The following is a 23,612-nucleotide window of genomic DNA, read 5'->3' as shown; positions in this document are numbered from 1 at the left end:
CAGCACATGACGGTCAGCACATGAAAATCACCATATGGCAGTCAGCACATGACGGTCACCATATGACGGTCAGTATATTATGGTCATGATATGGTGGTCAGCATATCGTGGTTAGCACATGACGGACAGCACGTGACGGACAGCACGTGACAGTCACCATATGGCGGTCAGTATATTATGGTCATGATATGGTGGTCAGCATATCGTGGTTAGCACATGACGGACAGCACATGACGGACAGCACGTGACGGACAGCACGTGACGGACAGCACATGACGGACAGCACATGACAGTCACCATATGGCGGTCAGTTTATTATGGTCATGATATGGTGGTCAGCATATCACGGACAGCACATGGCGGACAGCACATGGCGGACAGCACATGGCGGACAGCACATGGCGGACAGCACATGACAGTCACCATATCTCACAGTCAGTACGTAGGGCCTTTGCTTTTATTCTATCAGTTCACCACTCGGTCATGGACAAGTTATTAAATGACTCTACAGCAGGAAAGACAATAATCTTTTATTGATAAGCAATAGATGCAAAACGTCCAAAATAAATACAAAGTGACACATATAGTGCCGCCATCCAGTGATAACGAGGCCGATGCTGCAGACCCCGCAGCTTCTTACAGAGGGAGGTCCCTGAATGATCACATCTTCACAATCTATCAATAATGACAATGGGGTGTGCAGCGTTACTCTTCCTACAGGACTGTGAACGGCTTTACACCCCCAGATCCTGACCAGTCAGACCCCATACACATTACACTAAATATCGGCCCAATCCGCTTATATCCACAGGTCGGCTGACACTCGAATGTGTATCTGATCTGACAAGAAACACAGGGATTATGGGGTGTAACGATATCTGAAGGAAGACCACATTAGAGGAATGGAAAGGTTTTATTATAGGAAGGTGGAAGAGGCTGATTCAGACCCAGTGTAGACCGCTCACAATGTGTACGATAGCGCTGCTTTTATCTCCTTAGTGCAATCATGGAATAATCAATATGAAAACCTGAAAATTCACATTTATAGGAGCCCCTGAATAATCCTAATTAATCCCACTGTGCAGAACCGCAGCTACACCAATCCCGAAAACATCTGCTCAGGTCAGAAGCCCCGAAATAGAAGTGGTCAGCAGCTCCGACAACGGGGTAAAATATCATGGACTTTACATTACTGCTCACATACTGCACAGTGATGACTGCAAGGACGACCCCAGGGTAAGCTCAATGAGGGGCCCTACACAGACCCTCCACAGAGGGAGACAGGGGTCTGGAGGAGAGGGACAGAGGAGTCTGGAGGAGAGGGACAGAGGGGCCTGGAGGAGAGGGACAGAGGGGTCTGGAGGAGAGGGACAGAGGGGTCTGGAGGAGAGGGACAGAGGGGTCTGGAGGAGAGGGACAGAGGAGTGTGGAGGAGAGGGACAGAGGAGTGTGGAGGAGAGGGACAGAGGGGTCTGGAGGAGAGTGACAGAGGGGTCTGGAGGAGAGGGACAGAGGAGTCTGGAGGAGAGGGACAGAGGAGTCTGGAGGAGAGGGACAGAGGAGTCTGGAGGAGAGGGACAGAGGGGTCTGGAGGAGAGGGACAGAGGGGTCTGGAGGAGAGGGACAGAGGAGTGTGGAGGAGAGGGACAGAGGAGTGTGGAGGAGAGGGACAGAGGAGTGTGGAGGAGACAGAAGAGTGTGGAGGAGACAGAGGAGTCTGGAGGAGAGGGACAGAGGGGTCTGGAGGAGACAGAGGAGTCTGGAGGAGAGGGACAGAGGAGTCTGGAGAAGACAGAGGAGTTTGGAGGAGAATGATGGTTTACAAAAGGGGACAGAAGTTTGGGGGACGGCAAAAGGGTCTGGAAAGAAGAGTTTGGAGGCGAACAGAGGGGTCTGGACAGGACAGTGCAGTCTTGATGAACAGAGGAGTTGGCAGAGAAGGAAAGAGGCTCCTGGAATGGAGGAATAAGGGAGTCTGAATGAGGATAGAGGAGTCTAGAAAAAGACAAAGGGTCTCCAGGAGACAGGGGGTTTAGAGGGGCAGAGGAGGCTGACTGTCAGGTCCTCTCTACTTATTGCCCCATGTGAACACTTTGCGGATCTGACGGTTCATGGTATGGGGGGAGAGATGGATATCTACGAGGTGCACACAGCTAAGAGGCCGAGGAAGCAGCATTTCCATCCAGGGTCAGTTACTATTAAACATGAAGACTGAGAATGAAGCAGAAAGGACAGAAAAAACTATTCAGAATTTGTTGAACATTTCCACACATTTAACAAAGATAGTCCCATTCTGGGGCGAGGTGGAGACGTCACCCCCCTGTGCCCCAGTTCACACTGTACAAGAATCATTGTAAAAACCTTATAAAAATAAACCTATCTGTAATGTACAATAGTTCTCTGGAGCCGGCGTGCGGCGGTCAGACGGTGATCTGCGGGGTCTCTCTGTAGAACGCCCTCTGATGGGTGGTGCAGGGGTCCGGCAGTAGACGTGCTCCTGGCTCCATTTGGGGGTCCGGCAGTAAATGCAGACCTGCTGTGTTATAGCTCTTCAGGGAGTTATCCGTCAGCTGCTTCAACCCGAGCTGTTCAATCTGGAGAGAAAAGAGAAGAAAGCGGCGATCAGACCCCGGAAGATAAAGGAGAGGAGACTTATCGAGATGTGTGCTTTATACACCAGACCCCGGAAGATAAAGGAGAGGAGACTTATCGAGATGTGTGCTTTATACACCAGACCCCGGAAGATAAAGGAGAGGAGACTTATCGAGATGTGTGCTTTATACACCAGACCCCGGAAGATAAAGGAGAGGAGACTTATCGAGATGTGTGCTTTATACATCAGACCCAGGAAGATAAAGAAGAGGAGACTTATCGAGATCTGTGCTTTATACACCAGACCTGGGAAGATAAAGGAGAGGAGACTTATCGAGATGTGTGCTTTATACACCAGACCCCGGAAGATAAAGGAGAGGAGACTTATCGAGATCTGTGCTTTATACATCAGACCCAGGAAGATAAAGGAGAGGAGACTTATCGAGATCTGTGCTTTATACACCAGACTTGGGAAGATAAAGGAGAGGAGACTTATCGAGATGTGTGCTTTATACACCAGACTTGGGAAGATAAAGGAGAGGAGACTTATCAAGATGTGTGCTTTATACATCAGACCCAGGAAGATAAAGAAGAGGAGACTTATCGAGATCTGTGCTTTATACACCAGACGCGGGAAGATAAAGGAGAGGAGACTTATCGAGATGTGTGCTTTATACACCAGACCCCGGAAGATAAAGGAGAGGAGACTTATCGAGATCTGTGCTTTATACACCAGACCCTGGAAGATAAAGGAGAGGAGACTTATCGAGATCTGTGCTTTATACACCAGACCCTGGAAGATAAAGGAGAGGAGACTTATCGAGATCTGTGCTTTATACACCAGACCTGGGAAGATAAAGGAGAGGAGACTTATCGAGATCTGTGCTTTATACACCAGACCTGGGAAGATAAAGGAGAGGAGACTTATCGAGATCTGTGCTTTATACACCAGACTTGGGAAGATAAAGGAGAGGAGACTTATCGAGATGTGTGCTTTATACACCAGACCCCGGAAGATAAAGGAGAGGAGACTTATCGAGACCTGTGCTTTATACATCAGACTCGGGAAGATAAAGGAGAGGAAACTTATCGAGATCTGTGCTTTATACACCAGACCTGGGAAGATAAAGGAAAGGAGGCTTATCGAGATCTGTGCTTTATACACCAGACCCGGGAAGATAAAGGAGAGGAGACTTATCGAGATGTGTGCTTTATACACCAGACCCCGGAAGATAAAGGAGAGGAGACTTATCGAGATCTGTGCTTTATACACCAGACTTGGGAAGATAAAGGAGAGGAGACTTATCGAGATCTGTGCTTTATACACCAGACCCCGGAAGATAAAGGAGAGGAGACTTATCGAGACCTGTGCTTTATACATCAGACTCGGGAAGATAAAGGAGAGGAAACTTATCGAGATCTGTGCTTTATACACCAGACCTGGGAAGATAAAGGAAAGGAGGCTTATCGAGATCTGTGCTTTATACACCAGACCTGGGAAGATAAAGGAGAGGAGACTTATCGAGATGTGTGCTTTATACACCAGACCCCGGAAGATAAAGGAGAGGAAACTTATCGAGATCTGTGCTTTATACACCAGACCTGGGAAGATAAAGGAAAGGAGGCTTATCGAGATCTGTGCTTTATACACCAGACCTGGGAAGATAAAGGAGAGGAGACTTATCGAGACCTGCGCTTTATAGACCAGACCCAGGAAGATAAAGGAGAGGAAACTTATCGAGATCTGTGCTTTATACACCAGACCTGGGAAGATAAAGGAGAGGAGACTTATCGAGATCTGTGCTTTATACACCAGACCTGGGAAGATAAAGGAGAGGAGACTTATCGAGATCTGTGCTTTATACCCAGACCCGGACAATTTGTTGTGTGACTGCTGTTAAATTTTTCCAGGCCATGAAGGAGCTGTCATTTTGTCAGTCCGCCATCCTCCGGCATCTTTTCTGATGAGACCCCCCCCCTTCCTTGCTGCGTCTTTCTGTGATCACTGCTGGAGGAGAAGCAGGAATGGCGTCCTCTATAGGAGGCGGGTGGTAATTAATGATATGGCCCCTCTCACCTGCACAATGATCAGCTTCATGTGGACGGGGGTGGTATCTGGGAACTCTTCCCCGAAGCACAGTGTGACCCTGCTGTCCGGGGGTCTCAGCTGACTGGAGTAACATTGCTGGAATTCTGCAGGAAGGAAACAGAAGAGATGAAACCTGTCGCCATCTGCCCTTCAGGAGGCTCATCAGACGGGGAGAATGGGGCTATACATCGAGGCGATCCCCCCCACCCCATGTATTCTGGAGGATATGCTGCACCTCTGTATTGCCCAATCCTCATATCTGGCTACTGCTGCACTCATCTACTGGACACCTTCCCATCACATTGTTTATGTATGAAGATAAGAGACATTTCCTGCAATATAAGTCAGGTAATTCGGGCTGCACCTTCCCATCTGCCAAACAGCAATCCTGATCTGACCCAGAAACACATCCGGGCAGGAAACGGTTAATCTCGAGCCTGAAGGTGCAGGCAACATTCAGACAAAAGGTAAAGCGTAAACTCTGCGGCTCACCTCTTATATACTGATTGGTATCGAATATCTTGATCACCTCGTCACGCTCCAGCTTCACGGACCGGTCCTTGTACGGCATACAGTTCCCGCTCCAGAAGACTCTGCCCTGGCACAGTCTCTTGATGAAAATCCCTTGACGATTACTATATAAAAGGACGCCCCTCTCCAAGTGTCCGAACAGCTTCTTGGTGATGTGTCGCTGCCGTTCACTGGCAATGTAGTCGGAGGACGGGAATCGGATGCTCTCCAGGGCCTCGCTCCCAAAAGCCTTCTCTCCGGTCAGATGGCCGACAGACAGGCGGCATCCCTCCGGCCGAGTCGTGGTGACCTGACTGACGGCTTTCCCTCCATAGTAAAACTGGATGATCATCTGTGACATTGCTGCAGACAGAAAGGATACTCATGAGTGACAAAATACATGAGGACATGGGGGATCAGGTCCCTCAAGACGTTGGGGGAATCAGGTCCCTCAGGACATCGTCTTCTATAGGGGAAATCGGGTCTCTCAGGATGTCGTATGTCGGGGGATAGGGTCCCTCAGGACGTCGTCTTCTATAGGGGAAATCGGGTCTCTCAGGATGTCGTCTGTTGGGGGATTGGGTCCCTCAGGACGTCATCTGTCGGGGGATCGAGTCCCTCAGGACGTCGTCTTCTATAGGGGGAATCGGGTCTCTCAGGATGTCATCTGTCGGGGGATCGGGTCCCTCAGGACGTCATCTGGCGGGGGATTGGGTCTCTCAGGACATAGTCTTCTATTGGGGGATCGGGTCCCTCAGAACGTCGTTTGTGGACATCAGGCTGAGTTCACATGTCCCGTAATCATCCAATAGAACGGATCCTGTAGAGATCCATTGGGAAAAAAAGTACTGCAAAACCAACTTTCTTTTCTGTTTTGAAAGAATTGATTTTTGCAGGATCCGTGTTCTTAACATGGGAGTCTATGGGAAACGGATCCGCTACTGGATTACTATTTAGCCATCCATTTTTTTTTTTTTGCATTTGTAAAGGATCCATTTTTCCTTACTGAATCACTTTCAAATGGAAGATAAATAGCAGTCAGGTTACAGATCTGTCTCCATATTGAAAAATGGATCCGGTAGAAATCAATTCTTTCAAAACAGACAAAAAAGTTGTGTCTTCAGCACGGATCTCTGCCGGATCCGATCTGACGGATGATTCCTGGACTTGTGAACTCAGCCATGATTGCTCGGCCATGGTTGTTTGGCCGTGGTTGCTCGGCCATGGTTGTTTGGCCGTGGTTGCTCGGCCATGGTTGTTTGGCCGTGGTTGCTCGGCCATGGCTGTTTGGCCGTGGTTGCTCGGCCATGGCTGTTTGGCCGTGGTTGCTCGGCTATGGTTTTTGGCCGTGGTTGCTCGGCCGTGGTTGTTTGGCCGTGGTTGCTCGGCCGTGGTTGTTTGGCCGTGGTTGCTCAGCCATGGTTGTTTGGCCGTGGTTGCTCGGCCATGGTTGTTTGGCCGTGGTTGCTCGGCCGTGGTTGTTTGGCGATGATTGCTCGGCCGTGGTTGCTCGGCCATGGTTGTTTGGCCATGGTTGCTCGGCCATGGTTGCTCGGCCGTGGTTGTTTGGCCGTGGTTGCTCGGCCATGGTTGTTTGGCCGTGGTTGCTCGGCCATGGTTGTTTGGCCGTGGTTGCTCGGCCATGGTTGTTTGGCCGTGGTTGCTCGGCCATGGTTGTTTGGCCGTGGTTGCTCGGCCATGGTTGTTTGGCCGTGGTTGCTCGGCCATGGTTGTTTGGCCGTGGTTGCTCGGCCATGGTTGTTTGGCCGTGGTTGCTCGGCCATGGTTGTTTGGCCGTGGTTGCTCGGCCATGGTTGCTCGGCCATGGTTGTTTGGCCGTGGTTGCTCAGCCATGGTTGTTTGGCCGTGGTTGCTCGGCCATGGTTGTTTGGCCGTGGTTGCTCGGCCATGGTTGCTCGGCCGTGGTTGTTTGGCGATGGTTGCTCGGCCATGGTTGCTCGGCCATGGAACTCGACAGTTCCAGGTTTGGACGACTTTTCTTCAATGTTTTGGGGACCTGTAACTAACTTGCCACATGCAGCTCTGGATGTGACTGGAGTATAAGACAAGACGCAACTCAGCACAAGATCAGCACAATACCGGATTTCTGACTATGCAGAGGCTCCAGTAATGATCACATTGTGGCCAGTCAGACCCTTCATACATTGCTGATCTCGGCTGTTTTCCGCTGACGGCTTTCTCTTGCGTTACGGTGCAGTTACGGTTTCTTCGCGCCGCGCTCCAGTGACCGGGGGACGTTCTCCTTCTTGACTGGAGCGCAGGTGTTTCCTCTCTGTGACTCAATGGTCGGGGGGGGAAAGTTTGGGGCCTTCCACAAGCTCCCATGACGTTGTCACAAATATCTAGACGCTTCTATTTATTTGTTTGTTTTGTTTTAAAGCAATAGAACAATGAATGGAAACAACAGATACAAACAATGTATCAGTCCGTCGGCAAACTGCAACTATGTATCCACTGGGGAAAGTGAAAGTGACTGCTGGTGTCCATGTCCCGGGGTCACGGTCACAGCGATAGATAACGCCTCCATTTACAGTAAAAGGACGGCTGTGATAGCTGCGGTAATAGAGGACTTATCTCTCTGGTCTCATAACCACAGCCCAATTTACAGGAAAGCCGTAATATCAATAAAGATAAGACGCCCACAGCTCGGCAAGAGGCTGGATACATGTATAGATGTGACCTAGTGATCCCAGCCTCCGCCTCTGCCAGCGGGGAGATTCTAGGGATCACATATAGATGAGACCTAGTCATCCCAGCCTCCACCAATGGGGAGATTCCAGGGATCACATATAGATGTGACCTACTCATCCCAGCCTCCACCAGCGGCGAGATTCCAAGGATCACATATAAATGTGACCTAGTGATCCCGGCCTCCGCCTCTGCCAGTGGGGCAATTCAAGGGATCACATATAGATGTGACCTCGTCATCCCAGCCTCCACCAGCAGGGACATTCCAGGGATCACATATAGATGTGACCTAGTCATCCCAGCCTCCACCAGCAGGGACATTCCAGGGATCACATATAGATGTGACCTAGTCATCCCAGCCTCCGCCTCTGCCAGTGGGGAGATTCCAGAGATCACATATAGATGTGACCTAGTGATCCCAGCCTCTGTCAGCAGGGAGATTCCAGGGATCAGACAGGCTGCCATCCTCTTCCGCAGGACTGTAAACAGGACTTGTGCTGCTGAGAACGATCATCATCATTTCACCCAACGAACAAGCTTTTGCAGGTTTGCCGTGTGCTTGGTTGCTGATTAGATTGCAGATTATCATGGACTAATGTTCCTGGAAATGCTCATTCATGATAATCTTGCAGTGTAAATGGACCTTTAAGTTATACACACACGCTGCAGTTTTGGTGCAGAAATTCACCTTCTGGCAGACAAATGCACCAAAAATGCATCTGGTTTTCGAAAAAAAAAAAAGCAGGAAAAAAGCAGGAAAAAAAGCCCTAAGAATTGACCTGCTCTGATTTTTTTTCTGCATCAAAATCTGCACCAAATCTGCAAGGAAAAAAACGCAGCGTTGGCACGGCACTTCAGAAACCTCATAGACTTTATATCTTACCGGCGGGAGAGGCAGAATCGTTCATGTACATGGTGTAGCCATCTAAACTGTGCAGACCTGAGGAGGAACAGAAACTGCGATCAGTCTCCTACATCTAGAAACCCGGAGAAATCCCGGCCAGAGCTTATACCCAGGACGTCCGCACCGTGCGGCTCTATACAGCGCCTGCCCCTGAGACATTCATCATGAGGCTGTATACAGCGCCTGCCCCTGAGACATTCATCATGAGGCTGTATACAGCGCCTGCCCCTGAGACATTCATCATGAGGCTGTATACAGCGCCTGCCCCTGAGACATTCATCATGAGGCTGTATACAGCGCCTGCCCCTGAGACATTCATCATGAGGCTGTATACAGCGCCTGCCGCTGAGACATTCATCATGAGGCTGTAGCGCCTGCCCCTGTGACATCCACCATGAGGCTGTATACAGCGCCTGCCCCTGTGACATCCACCATGAGGTTGTATACAGCGCCTGCCCCTGTGACATCCACCATGAGGCTGAATACAGCGCCTGCCCCTGTGACATCCACCATGAGGCTGTATACAGCGCCTGCCCCTGTGACATCCACCATGAGGCTGTATACAGCGCCTGCCCCTGTGACATCCACCATGAGGCTGTATACAGCGCCTGCCCCTGAGATATCCACCGTGCGGCTATATACAGCGCCTGCCCCTGTGACATCCACTATGAGGCTGTATACAGCGCCTGCCCCTGAGACATTCATCATGAGGCTGTATACAGCGCCTGCCCCTGTGACATCCACCATGAGGCTGTATACAGCACCTGCCCCTGAGACATCCACCATGAGACTGTATACAGCGCCTGCCCCTGAGACATCCACCGTGCGGCTATATACAGCGCCTGCCCCTGTGACATCCACTATGAGGCTGTATACAGCGCCTGCCCCTGAGACATCCACCGTGCGGCTGTATACAGCGCCTGCCCCTGTGACATCCACTATGAGACTGTATACAGCGCCTGCCCCTTTGACATCCACCATTAGGCTGTATACAGCGCCTGCCCCTGTGACATTCACCGTGTGGCTGTATACAGCGCCTGCCCCTGTGACATTCACCGTGAGGCTGTATACAGCGCCTGCCCCTGTGACATCCACCATGAGGCTGTATACAGCGCCTGCCCCTAAGACATTCATCATGAGGCTGTATACAGCGCCTGCCCCTGAGACATTCATCATGAGGCTGTATACAGCGCCTGCCCCTGAGACATTCATCATGAGGCTGTATACAGCGCCTGCCCCTGAGACATCCACCATGAGGCTGTATACAGCGCCTGCCCCTGTGACATTCACCGTGAGGCTGTATACAGCGCCTGCCCCTAAGACATTCATCATGAGGCTGTATACAGCGCCTGCCCCTGAGACATTCATCATGAGGCTGTATACAGCGCCTGCCCCTGAGACATTCATCATGAGGCTGTATACAGCGCCTGCCCCTGAGACATCCACCATGAGGCTGTATACAGCGCCTGCCCCTGTGACATTCATCATGAGGCTGTATACAGCGCCTGCCCCTGTGACATTCATCATGAGGCTGTATACAGCACCTGCCCCTGAGACATCCACCATGAGGCTGAATACAGCGCCTGCCCCTGTGACATTCACCATGAGGCTGTATACAGCGCCTGCCCCTGTGACATTCACCATGAGGCTGTATACAGCACCTGCCCTTGTGACATTCACCATGAGGCTGTATACAGCACCTGCCCTTGTGACATTCACCGTGTGGCTGTATACAGCGCCTGCCCCTGTGACATCCACTGTGTGGCTGTATACAGCGCCTGCCCCTGTGACATTCACCATGTAGCTGTATACAGTGCCTGCCCCTATAACATTCACCTTGGGACTATTACTGATTGTGTTTATTACCCAAAAAGCAAAACCTCAACCAGAAGATATATGAATGCAAAGTATGGAGATGGCAGCAACAGAGACCGGGGAGAAGCTGCGGAAGGAGATCTGTAATGTAGCAAAGATACGGATCCTACGGGGTCAGAGACGATCCACACCCGGGAATCTGACAAAGGCTCCATGTTCTGCCGCGCGGCACGGAAACTCACCGACACTGTGATTATACAGCAGCCAGTCCTGCAGGATCTGCTTCTGACACGTGTCCTTGGCCGGGGACGGACTGCGCTTAATTATAGCCAAATACTCGTCTGAAGACGTCTGAAAGGAGAACGGAAGAGAAAGACGAGGTGACGTTAATTATCAGTTTTACACAAGAATGGAAGTGTGAACATGGTCTACAAAAACCTGACCGGTATCTCCAAACACAAGAATGGAAGTGTGAACATGGTCTACAAAAACTGACTTGTACAGTCAGGGCCAGAAATATTTGGACAGTGACACAAGTTTTGTTATTTTAGCTGTTTACAAAAACATGTTCAGAAATACAATTCTATATATAATATGGGCTGAAAGTGCACACTCCCAGCTGCAATATGAGAGTTTTCACATCCAAATCGGAGAAAGGGTTTAGGAATCATAGCTCTGTAATGCATAGCCTCCTCTTTTTTAAGGGACCAAAAGTAATTGGACAAGGGACTCTAAGGGCTGCAATTAACTCTGAAGGCGTCTCCCTCGTTAACCTGTAATTAATGAAGTAGTTAAAAGGTCTGGGGTTGATTACAGGTGTGTGGTTTTGCATTTGGAAGCTGTTGCTGTGACCAGACAACATGCGGTCTAAGGAACTCTCAATTGAGGTGAAGCAGAACATCCTGAGGCTGAAAAAAAAGAAAAAATCCATCAGAGAGATAGCAGACATGCTTGGAGTAGCAAAATCAACAGTCGGGTACATTCTGAGAAAAAAGGAATTGACTGGTGAGCTTGGGAACTCAAAAAGGCCTGGGCGTCCACGGATGACAACAGTGGTGGATGATCGCCGCATACTTTCTTTGGTGAAGAAGAACCCGTTCACAACATCAACTGAAGTCCAGAACACTCTCAGTGAAGTAGGTGTATCTGTCTCTAAGTCACCAGTAAAGAGAAGACTCCATGAAAGTAAATACAAAGGGTTCACATCTAGATGCAAACCATTCATCAATTCCAAAAATAGACAGGCCAGAGTTACATTTGCTGAAAAACACCTCATGAAGCCAGCTCAGTTCTGGAAAAGTATTCTATGGACAGATGAGACAAAGATCAACCTGTACCAGAATGATGGGAAGAAAAAAAAGTTTGGAGAAGAAAGGGAATGGCACATGATCCAAGGCACACCACACCCTCTGTAAAACATGGTGGAGGCAACGTGATGGCATGGGCATGCATGGCTTTCAATGGCACTGGGTCACTTGTGTTTATTGATGACATAACAGCAGACAAGAGTAGCCGGATGAATTCTGAAGTGTACCGGGATATACTTTCAGCCCAGATTCAGCCAAATGCCGCAAAGTTGATCAGACGGCGCTTCATAGTACAGATGGACAATGACCCCAAGCATACAGCCAAAGCTACCCAGGAGTTCATGAGTGCAAAAAAGTGGAACATTCTGCAATGGCCAAGTCAATCACCAGATCTTAACCCAATTGAGCATGCATTTCACTTGCTCAAATCCAGACTTAAGACGGAAAGACCCACAAACAAGCAAGACCTGAAGGCTGCGGCTGTAAAGGCCTGGCAAAGCATTAAGAAGGAGGAAACCCAGCGTTTGGTGATGTCCATGGGTTCCAGACTTAAGGCAGTGATTGCCTCCGAAGGATTCGCAACAAAATATTGAAAATAAAAATATTTTGTTTAGGTTTGTTTTATTTGTCCAATTACTTTTGACCTCCTAAAATGTGGCGTGTTTGTAAAGAAATGTGACAATTCCTACAATTTCTATCAGATATTTTTGTTCAAACCTTCAAATTAAACGTTACAATCTGCACTTGAATTCTGTTGTAGAGGTTTCATTTCAAATCCAATGTGGTGGCATGCAGAGCCCAACTCGCGAAAATTGTGTCACTGGCCAAAGATTTCTGGACCTAACTGTATCTCCAAACACAAGAATGGAAGTGTGAACATGGTCTACAAAACCTGACCGGTATCTCCAAACACAAGAATGGAAGTGTGAACATGGTCTACAAAAACTGACCGGCATCTCCAAACACAAGAAAGGAAGTGTGAACATGGTCTACAAAAACTGACCGGCATCTCCAAACACAAGAATGGAAGTGTGAACATGGTCTACAAAAACCTGACCGGTATCTCCAAACACAAGAATGGAAGTGTGAACATGGTCTAAAAAAACTGATCGGTATCTCCAAACACAAGAATGGAAGTGTAAACATGGTCTACAAAAACCTGACCAGCTTCTCCAAACACAAGAATGGAAGTGTGAACATGGTCTACAAAAACCTGACCAGCTTCTCCAAACACAAGAATGGAAGTGTGAACATGGTCTACAAAAACTGACCGGTATCTCCAAACACAAGAATGGAACTGTGAACATGGTCTACAAAAACCTGACCGGCTTCTCCAAACACAAGAATGGAAGTGTGAACATGGTCTACAAAAACCTGACCGGTATCTCCAAACACAAGAATGGAAGTGTGAACATGGTCTAAAAAAACTGATCGGTATCTCCAAACACAAGAATGGAAGTGTGAACATGGTCTACAAAAACCTGACCAGCTTCTCCAAACACAAGAATGGAAGTGTGAACATGGTCTACAAAAAAACTGACCCGGCACCTGAAAACACAAGAATGGAAGTGTGAACATGGTCTACAAAAACTGACCGGTATCTCCAAACACAAGAATGGAAGTGTGAACATGATCTACAAAAACCTGACCGGCATCTCCAAACACAAGAATGGAAGTGTGAACATGGTCTACAAAACCTGACCGACTTCTCCAAACACAAGAATGGAAGTGTGAACATGGTCTACAAAACCTGACCGGCATCTCCAAACACAAGAAAGGAAGTGTGAACATGGTCTACAAAAAAAACTGACCCGGCATCTGCAAACACAAGAAAAGAAGTGTGAACATGGTCTACAAAAACTGACCGGTATCTCCAAACACAAGAATGGAACTGTGAACATGGTCTACAAAAACTGACTTGTATCTCCAAACACAAGAATGGAAGTGTGAACATGGTCTACAAAACCTGACCGGTATCTCCAAACACAAGAATGGAACTGTGAACATGGTCTACAAAAACTGACCGGTATCTCCAAACACAAGAATGGAAGTGTGAACATGGTCTACAAAAACATGACCGGCATCTCCAAACACAAGAATGGAAGTGTGAACATGGTCTACAAAAACTGACCGGTATCTCCAAACACAAGAATGGAAGTGTGAACATGGTCTACAAAAACCTGACCGGCTTCTCCAAACACAAGAATGGAAGTGTGAACATGGTCTACAAAAACCTGACCGGTATCTCCAAACACAAGAATGGAAGTGTGAACATGGTCTACAAAAACCTGACCGGCATCTGCAAACACAAGAATGGAACTGTGAACATGGTCTACAAAAACTGACCGGTATCTCCAAACACAAGAATGGAACTATGAATATGGTCTACAAAAACGGACCCGGCATCTCCAAACACAAGAATAGAAGTGTGAACATGGTCTACAGAAACCTGACCGGCATCTCCAGACACAAGAAAGGAGGTGTGAACATGGTCTACAGCGCTTTACAATACAGAGGAGTTACAGAGTAAGACATCATTCACACTGGTCCTGGGCACACGAGGCATTATCCTTTCTAGAACGATGCGATAACTGCCTCATTGTTACTGTTTCTCTTCTCACCTCCATCTCCATCGGGCTGCAGTCCATTTCTGTGACGTCGCTCATACAGGTGCCCCCGAGCTTTGCTGAAGAACCAAAACCAAATATATGAGTCAACTAGAAGACAATCAGCAATGCCAAAAACATCACTGACAACCAGTAATTTATTAATGATCGCTGTTTATCTAGGGTACTAAATCCATCTTATCTGGTCACAATGTGCCACAGCCACGAGACGTAGACATTGATCGCATCATTGACCTTTCCGGAGACCTAATCCTCCCATTCATATAGTGCGAGATCTCCAGTCTTGGCACAGTCTGATCCTTGTGATGTCCATAGCCAAATCACAGTGATCAAACCGACATGGACAGCAATATGGACTAAGGTGACAACCTACGAAACTCCCGCAATGATAGGTGACCCCTCCGGTGTGAGCTGTAAAGGCCTCCACACCCGTGCCGGGGCAAGCATCTGTGTTTCATTGGGATTTATTGCACATTGACTTACCCTTTTGCTCTTCTTCTGGGACGATCCTGTAAACCTTGTAGGGCTCGGATATATCCAGCTGCGATCTGTCCGTCACCTCCTCAAAGTCAGGACTTTTGTTTAAGGCGCAGCGTAACCGCGTCTTCCAAGTGGCCGGCTCCGCTCTATCGCCTTCCTTGAATTTCCCTTTGAATATCGCCCAGGCCTACAACAAGAGGGGGGAAACAGGTTCCTTTTATTAACCGGACCCTTATTCACCAATCCAGTCAATCAAGAAAGCAGAACACCGATCGCACAAAGGAGAGGTGGTGGAAACGGCATCCGAAGACCCCGGCATTGCTCATCTCAGAAGCGTCCCATTCATTTACCAAGAAAATACAAATGCATCTCAATACATTATACATACATATATTATATAGAGTCATTACACACAGAGGGATCTATTCCTATATATTATATAGAGTCATTACACACAGAGGGATCTATTCCTATATATTATATAGAGTCATTACACACAGAGGGATCTATTCCTATATATTATATAGAGCCATTACACACAAAGGATTCTATTTCTATATATTATATAGAGTCATTACACACAGAGGGATCTATTCCTATATATTATATAGAGTAATTACACACAGAGGGATCTATTCCTATATATTATATAGAGTCATTACACACAGAGGGATCTATTCCTACATATTATATAGAGTCATTATGCACAAAGGGATCTATTCCTATATATTATATAGAGTCATTACGCACAGAGGGATCTATTCCTACATATTATATAGAGTCATTATGCACAGAGGGATCTATTCCTACATATTATATAGTCATTATACACAGAGGGATCTATTTCTATATATTATATTCTCCAGTCACTGGTCTTTAGTTTGCACCATCGTCCATGTCCGGCTCACAGCATGTTCCTCCTCAGGCTGCCTCTCCCCTACTGAAGGATTTCTGCAGCCTTCTATATGGCTGTGATTAGGTACACTCCCTCAGCTTAGCGGCTGTACCAATATCTTGCCCAGGTTACCTTTCTGAGAGATTTATACTCCGTCCAGTATTACTCCTGTCTGCTGGTTACAGATCCCCCCTTCTTCTCCAGACCTCTGGACACTTTGGGCCACCATATAGTGAAGTCTGGAGAATGCGTCCACCTTCCACTGTGATCTCTGAGCGACCTCACAGTCCTTTGTTCTGTTCCTATGTATTCTGCCCCCGGCTTTGGGCCTCTTGCGCCCTCTGTAGGTGCCTTGCGCCCTCTGCATGTGCCTTGCGCCCTCTGTAGGTGCCTTGCGCCCTCTGCATGTGCCTTGCGCCCTCTGCAGGTGCTCTACCACTTGACCTAATTCCCCTATCTCAGGTATTGCGGGTGAAGTGGGGAGAATGTCATCTTCTCCAGCTATGCCCTGCAATGCACATTTAGCTTCCGCCCCTTTCACCTGGACTTCTGGTTTCCCAGCAAGTAGCGGAAATTCCTTCTGGTTTCCCCCATAGCTTCCAAAACAAAGGAGAAATCCCACCCCAAAATTACTTTATGCATCAGGGCTTTCACCACCTACTCTCCCATGTGACGTCTGTATTTTTGCAGGGGCACAGGATACACCTTGGTGTCACCACGGATACAGGGTACACCCTGGTGTCACCATTGATACAGGGTACACCCTGGTGTCACCACGGATGCAGGATACACGGTGGTGTCACCATGGATACATGATATACCCTGGAGTCACCATGGATACAGAATACACCGTGGTGTCACCATGGATACCTGTCACACTTAGGCCCCTGTCAGGTAGGTGACCCTTGGGTATGAGGCTGTCCTTTACTGGTGTCACCAGACTACCTGAGTCCAGCAGGGCCGTGACCGGCCGTCCAATAGTCCTTATTTTACATACATGTGGCTCAGTCTCTAGTCCAGGTGTGGCCACACAGGATGGAGCTGTAAACAGCGACTGGCGCCGGCCGGCGTCACATTCCATAACCTCTGGGCCTAAAGGACACTGGGCCATGACATGCCCAAATTCCTGGCACCTCCAAAATTGTCCCAGTCCGGGTTTTTTAAACATAGAGTCCATACTGGAGCTGGGATTCACCCCGTCAGCCCCTTCCCCCACCCCCTGTTTGGTGGGACGTCGTCTACGGAGAATGGGTGGACAGACACCTGCGGTGTAGGAGTTGGGGAACGTGTGCTGGAGATTTCCCTTGGAGGCAACAAACCTTTCCACCAGCTCCACTAGATGATCCGCACTCCAGGGGTCATCCTGGCCAACCCGGCACTGCAATGGACCAGGAAGAAAAGCTCGACCACCTCCCTCTCCACGGTGTGCGCAGACATCAGGTTCCAACCATCTTTTTACCAGATGGCACAGGTCACACATTTGTGACCGGGGTGAACCTATCTGACTGGTACTCGCAGGCGCAGAACCTTCTGGCCCTCACGGCGGTCGTAACCCTGAGGCGGGCAGGAATCTCCGCTTTGAGTTTAGCATAGCCCCGCACATCTTGCTCACTAAGGTCATGGTTGGCTTTTTGAGACTCTCCACCAGTTAAGGCGCTAGTACATCAACCCATTCATCCGTGGAGAGCTGCTGCCTTTGGGCTGCCCGTTCAAAGATAATGAGGAAAGTCTCCACATCGTCATCTTGAGTCATTTTCTGCAGGGAGCATTGTACCACCACCCTGGCACCCCACGATACGGGGCCTCCAGCTGGCCTTGCCTCCGGACGTTCTCCAACCATCTCTTTTAACAGGGCCATCTGCTCCATCATTTGGCGGGTGGTTTGCTCCTGAGCCTTGCGCTTCATCTCCAAGGCACGTTCCTGGGCCTGGACCACAGCCTTTACATACTCCTCCATGGCTTGGACTTGTGGCTGTATAGGATTCAGCGACTTCACCCAGGACATGGACAGTCCACACTCCGACAACCGCTCTCAAGCCTCTTGGAGTTTTCATGGACCCGCTGATCCATAAGCGGAGGTTCTTGTAGGGACCCAAAAAAATTCCATGGACCCGTCAATCCACGGCAAACCTCCCCGTCCTGTTAGGTTTATACTTGTCCCGCCATTGCCCTTAGCACGAAGAGTGCCCACTTTTCCACCAGGTTGTAACACGTAGGGGGGCAATATAGGGCGAAACGGCAGTGACAAGACGAAATCCAGCCCATATAAAGTAAATAGGCGAGAGAAAAGAAAACAAACAAGCAACAGAAAACAATAAACACTTGCCCGTCTGAGCGCTTACTAACATACGTTATCCCTGACGCGTCCCACCAGGGCTTGAATCTCCAGTCACTGGTCTTTAGTTTGCACAATCGTCCATGTCCAGCTCACAGCATGTTCCTCCTCAGTCTGTCCCCCCAAACGCCTCTGATTACAGGGAGCGACTGATAATGTAAGATGAGATCCGCGACGCACAAGTGTAACCCGCGGGCGCCATAATGGTCACGTACCTTAAATATGGAGGCGTCCACTTCTTGGTTATAATCCTGCTTTCCTGCGTGTTTCCATGGAATGCGGAACAGGGTCTTGTTGTCGTTTTCCCACACCAGTCCGGGGTACATGCTGCTGTCAATCTGCTCGATCAGCCACTGCCGGAGACGTCTGCCGCCGTTGCGATCGCACATCTAAGAATAAAGCGGAATGAGGTTATAGAAATGTGCGCACAATCCTCGCTCCCCCCTGGAACCGCACTACATAAAGAGTTTACTACACAGGAGAGCGCTCCGATACTCAGTGCCGTCCGTGTCCCCCCAGGAGCCACGCTACATATAGACTTTACTATGCAGGCGGCAGGTTTGCACCGAACCTCTCACCTTACTGAGCTCCTAACCCCCGGGGACAGTGAGCTTTCCTGATATCATAGGATTGCACAGCACCCAGTGTAAAAAAAAAAAAAAAAAGCAGCTTCAGAGCTGAAATCGCACAGCATCTACTACTTGTTCTGTGTCCGTCTGAGAAGTGTTATTTCTGTATGACATCAGGAACACGACTGTCCCCTAAGATACAGGAGGCCCCCTCTGCCCCGGTAATCTGAGCTCAGTAACCCTATCCCCATGCTTGCTGACTGTTTTCAAGATCAATCCAGGTGCACAAATATACATTTGTAAAAACAGGTACAAAAATGTAAAAAAACAAAAAAAAAAACAAAACAGCGCCAGTTATTATGCTGCAAATACTAAGCATAAATAATATAATAATGTAATGTCTCCGGATTGTTACTATGGGCCGGGCGATACAATGTATCTGTGATTCAGGGGCACATGGAGCTCGCGTTTGGCTCGTTGCCGCTCTGGTATGTTCCCCGTGAAGCCAGGAATCCCCGGCCGGGTGGAATAGGAAGGTGGAAGCCATAAATACCAATATCAGCAGAAAGGGAATGAAACCAGCATAAAACCAGTACACAGGTCACCCAGACAGTGTCAGATACAACCCAACACACTGGACCTGACTGTGCAGCTGAAACCACACACATTGCTGCGCTTAGGAGCGGGAGGGAAAGAGTTAATGAAAGATAAAGGGGCCAAGATGATCTGAAGGGACCATGGACGTTACCCAGAAATAACACGTTTCACCGCCGCCTTCCGCAGCTGAGGAAATAAACTAAAACCACCTGCAGCTTCCTGTGCGTCTGTGTGGAGGGCAGGTAGTGTCGCCCCCCGCGAGGCTGAAGCACGAGGCTGAAGATGAAGAGGGTGCATCACGGCCGAAGATAAAGAGGGTGCACCATGGCCGAAGGTAAAGCAGGTGCACCACGGCCGAAGATGAAGATGGTGCACCATGGCCAAAGATAAAGAGGGTGCACCACGGCCGAAGATAAAGAGGGTGCACCATGGCCGAAGGTAAAGCAGGTGTACCACGGCCGAAGATGAAGATGGTGCACCATGGCCAAAGATAAAGAGGGTGCACCACGGCCGAAGATAGAGGGTGCACCACGGCCGAAGATAAAGAGGGGGCACCACGGCCGAAGATAGAGGGGGCACCACGGCCGAAGATAAAGAGGGTGCAGGGGGTTCACTGCCATTCGACCCTGGAGCACAGATGGCTCAGGAGACTTATCCGGGCCAAAGAGAAGACCAGGACTGATATCCGGGGCTCTAATGGGGAGTTTACATTGGGGCCCACAAGCTTCATGTTACTGCACCAAACTGTACACATTGACAGAGTGAAGAACCGTCCACCCCAGAGAGAGACAAATATATAACCCCGAGCAGCAGGAGGAGACGCCAGCAAGACCGAGAAATCATCAGAGCAGAACGCAACCTCTGCAGAGACGCAACCGGAAGCTACGGGGCCACGGAGCAGGAATAAGAGCACAATGCAACCGGAAGCTACGGGGCCACGGAGCAGGAATAAGAGCACAATGCAACCGGAAGCTACGGGGCCACGGAGCAGGAATAAGAGCACAATGCAACCGGAAGCTACGGGGCCACGGAGCAGGAATAAGAGCACAATGCAACCGGAAGCTACGGGGCCACGGAGCAGGAATAAGAGCACAATGCAACCGGAAGCTACGGGGCCACGGAGCAGGAATAAGAGCACAATGCAACCGGAAGCTATGGGGCCACGGAGCAAGAATAAGAGCAGAATGCAACCTCTGCAGAGACGCAACCGGAAGCTACGGGGCCACGGAGCAGGAATAAGAGCAGAATGCAACCTCTGCAGAGACGCAACCGGAAGCTATGGGGCCACGGAGCAAGAATAAGAGCAGAATGCAACCGGAAGCTACAGGGCCACGGAGCAAGAATAAGAGCAGAATGCAACCTCTGCAGAGACGCAACCGGAAGCTATGGGGCCACGGAGCAGGAATAAGAGCAGAATGCAACCGGAAGCTACAGGGCCATGGAGCAAGAATAAGAGCAGAATGCAACTGGAAGCTACAGGGCCACGGAGCAGGAATAAGAGCAGAATGCAACCTTTACAGAGACGTAACTGGAAGCTACAGGGCCACAGAGCAAGAATAAGAGCAGAATGCAACCAGAAGCTACGGGGCCATGGAGCAAGAATAAGAGAACAATGCAACTGGAAGCTACAGGACCATGGAGCAAGAATAAGAGCAGAATGCAACCTCTGCAGAGACGTAACCGGAAACTACAGGGCAACGGAGCAAGAATAAGAGCAGAATGCAAGCTCTGCAGAGATGTAACCGGAAACTACAGAGCCACGGAGCAAGAATAAGAGAACAATGCAATCGGAAGCTACGGGGCCACGGAGAAAGAATAAGAGCAGAATGCAACCTTTACAGAGACGTAACTGGAAGCTACAGGGCCACAGAGCAGGAATAAGAGAAGAACGCAAACTCTACAGAGACAACCAGAAGCTACGAGGCCACGGAGCAAGAATAAGAGCAGAATGCAACCGGAAGCTACGGGACCACGGAGAAAGAATAAGGGAACAATGCAACCGGAAGCTACGGGGCCACGGAGAATGAATAAGAGCAGAATGCAACCTCTGCAGAGATGTAATCGGAAACTACAGGGCAATGGAGCAAGAATAAGAGAAGAACGCAAACTCTAGAGAGACAGAACCGGAAGCTACGAGGCCACGGAGCAAGAATAAGAGCAGAATGCAACCGGAAGCTACGGGGTCATGGAGTAATATTGCCACTACGAAGTGCCCACAATAATAATAATAATAATAATTTTATTCATTTATATAGCGCTATTAATTCCACAGCGCTTTACATACATTGGCAGCACTGTCCCCATTGGGGCTCACAATCTAGAGTAATAATGCCTAAGGACAATCAGGAGTCCTCCGGCACCGGAGCAATCACAACGCCCTGCCCCATGCACCAACAACCCAGAAATCACAGGACATAGATAATGATGTGCTCAATGTGACCCACCTCTATACACACCGCCATCAATAATATCTCTTCACCTATAGCAATGTATACACTACCCAAATAATATCCATAATATCACTACATCTGATAGATAATAATTTAATAACAATGATGTAATAATCGCATTAGACACAGTATATACGGTATCTCACCTGCCTGTATATATCACTAGTACAGTATATACGGTATCTCACCTGCCTGTATATATCACTAGTACAGCATATACGGTATCTCACCTGCCTGTATATATCACTAGTACACTATATACAGTATCTCACCTGCCTGTATATATCACTAGTACAGCATATACGGTATCTCACCTGCCTGTATATATCACTAGTACACTATATACAGTATCTCACCTGCCTGTATATATCACTAGTACAGTATATACAGTATCTCACCTGCCTGTATATATCACTAGTACAGTATATACAGTATCTCACCTGCCTGTATATATCACTAGTACACTATATACAGTATCTCACCTGCCTGTATATATCACTAGTACAGCATATACGGTATCTCACCTGCCTGTATATATCACTAGTACAGTATATACAGTATCTCACCTGCCTGTATATATCACTAGTACAGTATATACAGTATCTCACCTGCCTGTATATATCACTAGTACAGCATATACGGTGTCTTACCTGCCTGTATATATCACTAGTACAGTATATACGGTATCTCACCTGCCTGTATATATCACTAGTACAGTATATACAGTATCTCACCTGCCTGTATATATCACTAGTACAGTATATACAGTATCTCACCTGCCTGTGTATCTGACCTGCCTGCATGTATCGGTAGTACAGTATATACGGTAGCTCACCTGCCTGTGTATCTGACCTGCCTGCATGTATCGGTAGTACAGTATATACGGTAGCTCACCTGCCTGTGTATCTGACCTGCCTGCATGTATCGGTAGTACAGTATATACGGTAGCTCACCTGCCTGTGTATCTGACCTGCCTGCATGTATCGGTAGTACAGTATATACGGTAGCTCACCTGCCTGTGTATCTGACCTGCCTGCATGTATCGGTAGTACAGTATATACGGTAGCTCACCTGCCTGTGTATCTGACCTGCCTGCATGTATCGGTAGTACAGTATATACGGTAGCTCACCTGCCTGTGTATCTGACCTGCCTGCATGTATCGGTAGTACAGTATATACGGTAGCTCACCTGCCTGTGTATCTGACCTGCCTGCATGTATCGGTAGTACAGTATATACGGTAGCTCACCTGCCTGTGTATCTGACCTGCCTGCATGTATCGGTAGTACAGTATATACGGTAGCTCACCTGCCTGTGTATCTGACCTGCCTGCATGTATCGGTAGTACAGTATATACGGTAGCTCACCTGCCTGTGTATCTGACCTGCCTGCATGTATCGGTAGTACAGTATATACGGTAGCTCACCTGCCTGTGTATCTGACCTGCCTGCATGTATCGGTAATACAGTATATACGGTAGCTCACCTGCCTGTGTATCTGACCTGCCTGCATGTATCGGTAATACAGTATATACGGTAGCTCACCCTGCCGCCGGTGATTGGCTCCTCGCTCTCCCTTGTCCTCGTGCACTGACTGCTGATAACTGACAGCTCTCGGTGCAATAACTTCAGGGCCCCGCCCCTCAGCCAATCAGAGAGAAGCGGACGAAGGGGGCGGAGCCAGGCTACACTAAGATTCTTTTAAGCAGAGGCTTTTCCGAGAAACTGGTGAGAA

The 23,612-nt window shown here is 48.8% G+C and overlaps 1 protein-coding gene across 1 annotated transcript; it reads right to left on the bottom strand.

Annotated features, from left to right (window-relative positions):
- Positions 1–514: 514 nt before the first annotated feature.
- On the bottom strand, positions 515–23,471 carry IRF8 (interferon regulatory factor 8). Its single transcript, XM_075325307.1, has 9 exons — positions 23,423–23,471; positions 18,479–18,652; positions 15,037–15,220; positions 14,548–14,612; positions 10,862–10,970; positions 8,784–8,840; positions 5,174–5,554; positions 4,670–4,785; positions 515–2,594 (listed from the first exon to the last, which is right to left on the bottom strand). The coding sequence occupies exons 2-9, from the start codon at positions 18,650–18,652 to the stop codon at positions 2,421–2,423; spliced, it is 1,260 nt and encodes a 419-aa protein (XP_075181422.1). The 5' UTR covers positions 23,423–23,471; the 3' UTR covers positions 515–2,420.
- Between the last annotated feature and the right edge of the window lie 141 nt (positions 23,472–23,612).

The sequence above is a fragment of the Anomaloglossus baeobatrachus genome, chromosome 10 (genome assembly GCF_048569485.1).
Source record: "Anomaloglossus baeobatrachus isolate aAnoBae1 chromosome 10, aAnoBae1.hap1, whole genome shotgun sequence".
In the NCBI taxonomy this organism is placed as follows: Eukaryota; Metazoa; Chordata; class Amphibia; order Anura; family Aromobatidae; genus Anomaloglossus; species Anomaloglossus baeobatrachus.
Note: the sequence above shows the minus strand (reverse complement) of the source record. Positions and strands in the feature narration are given on the sequence as shown.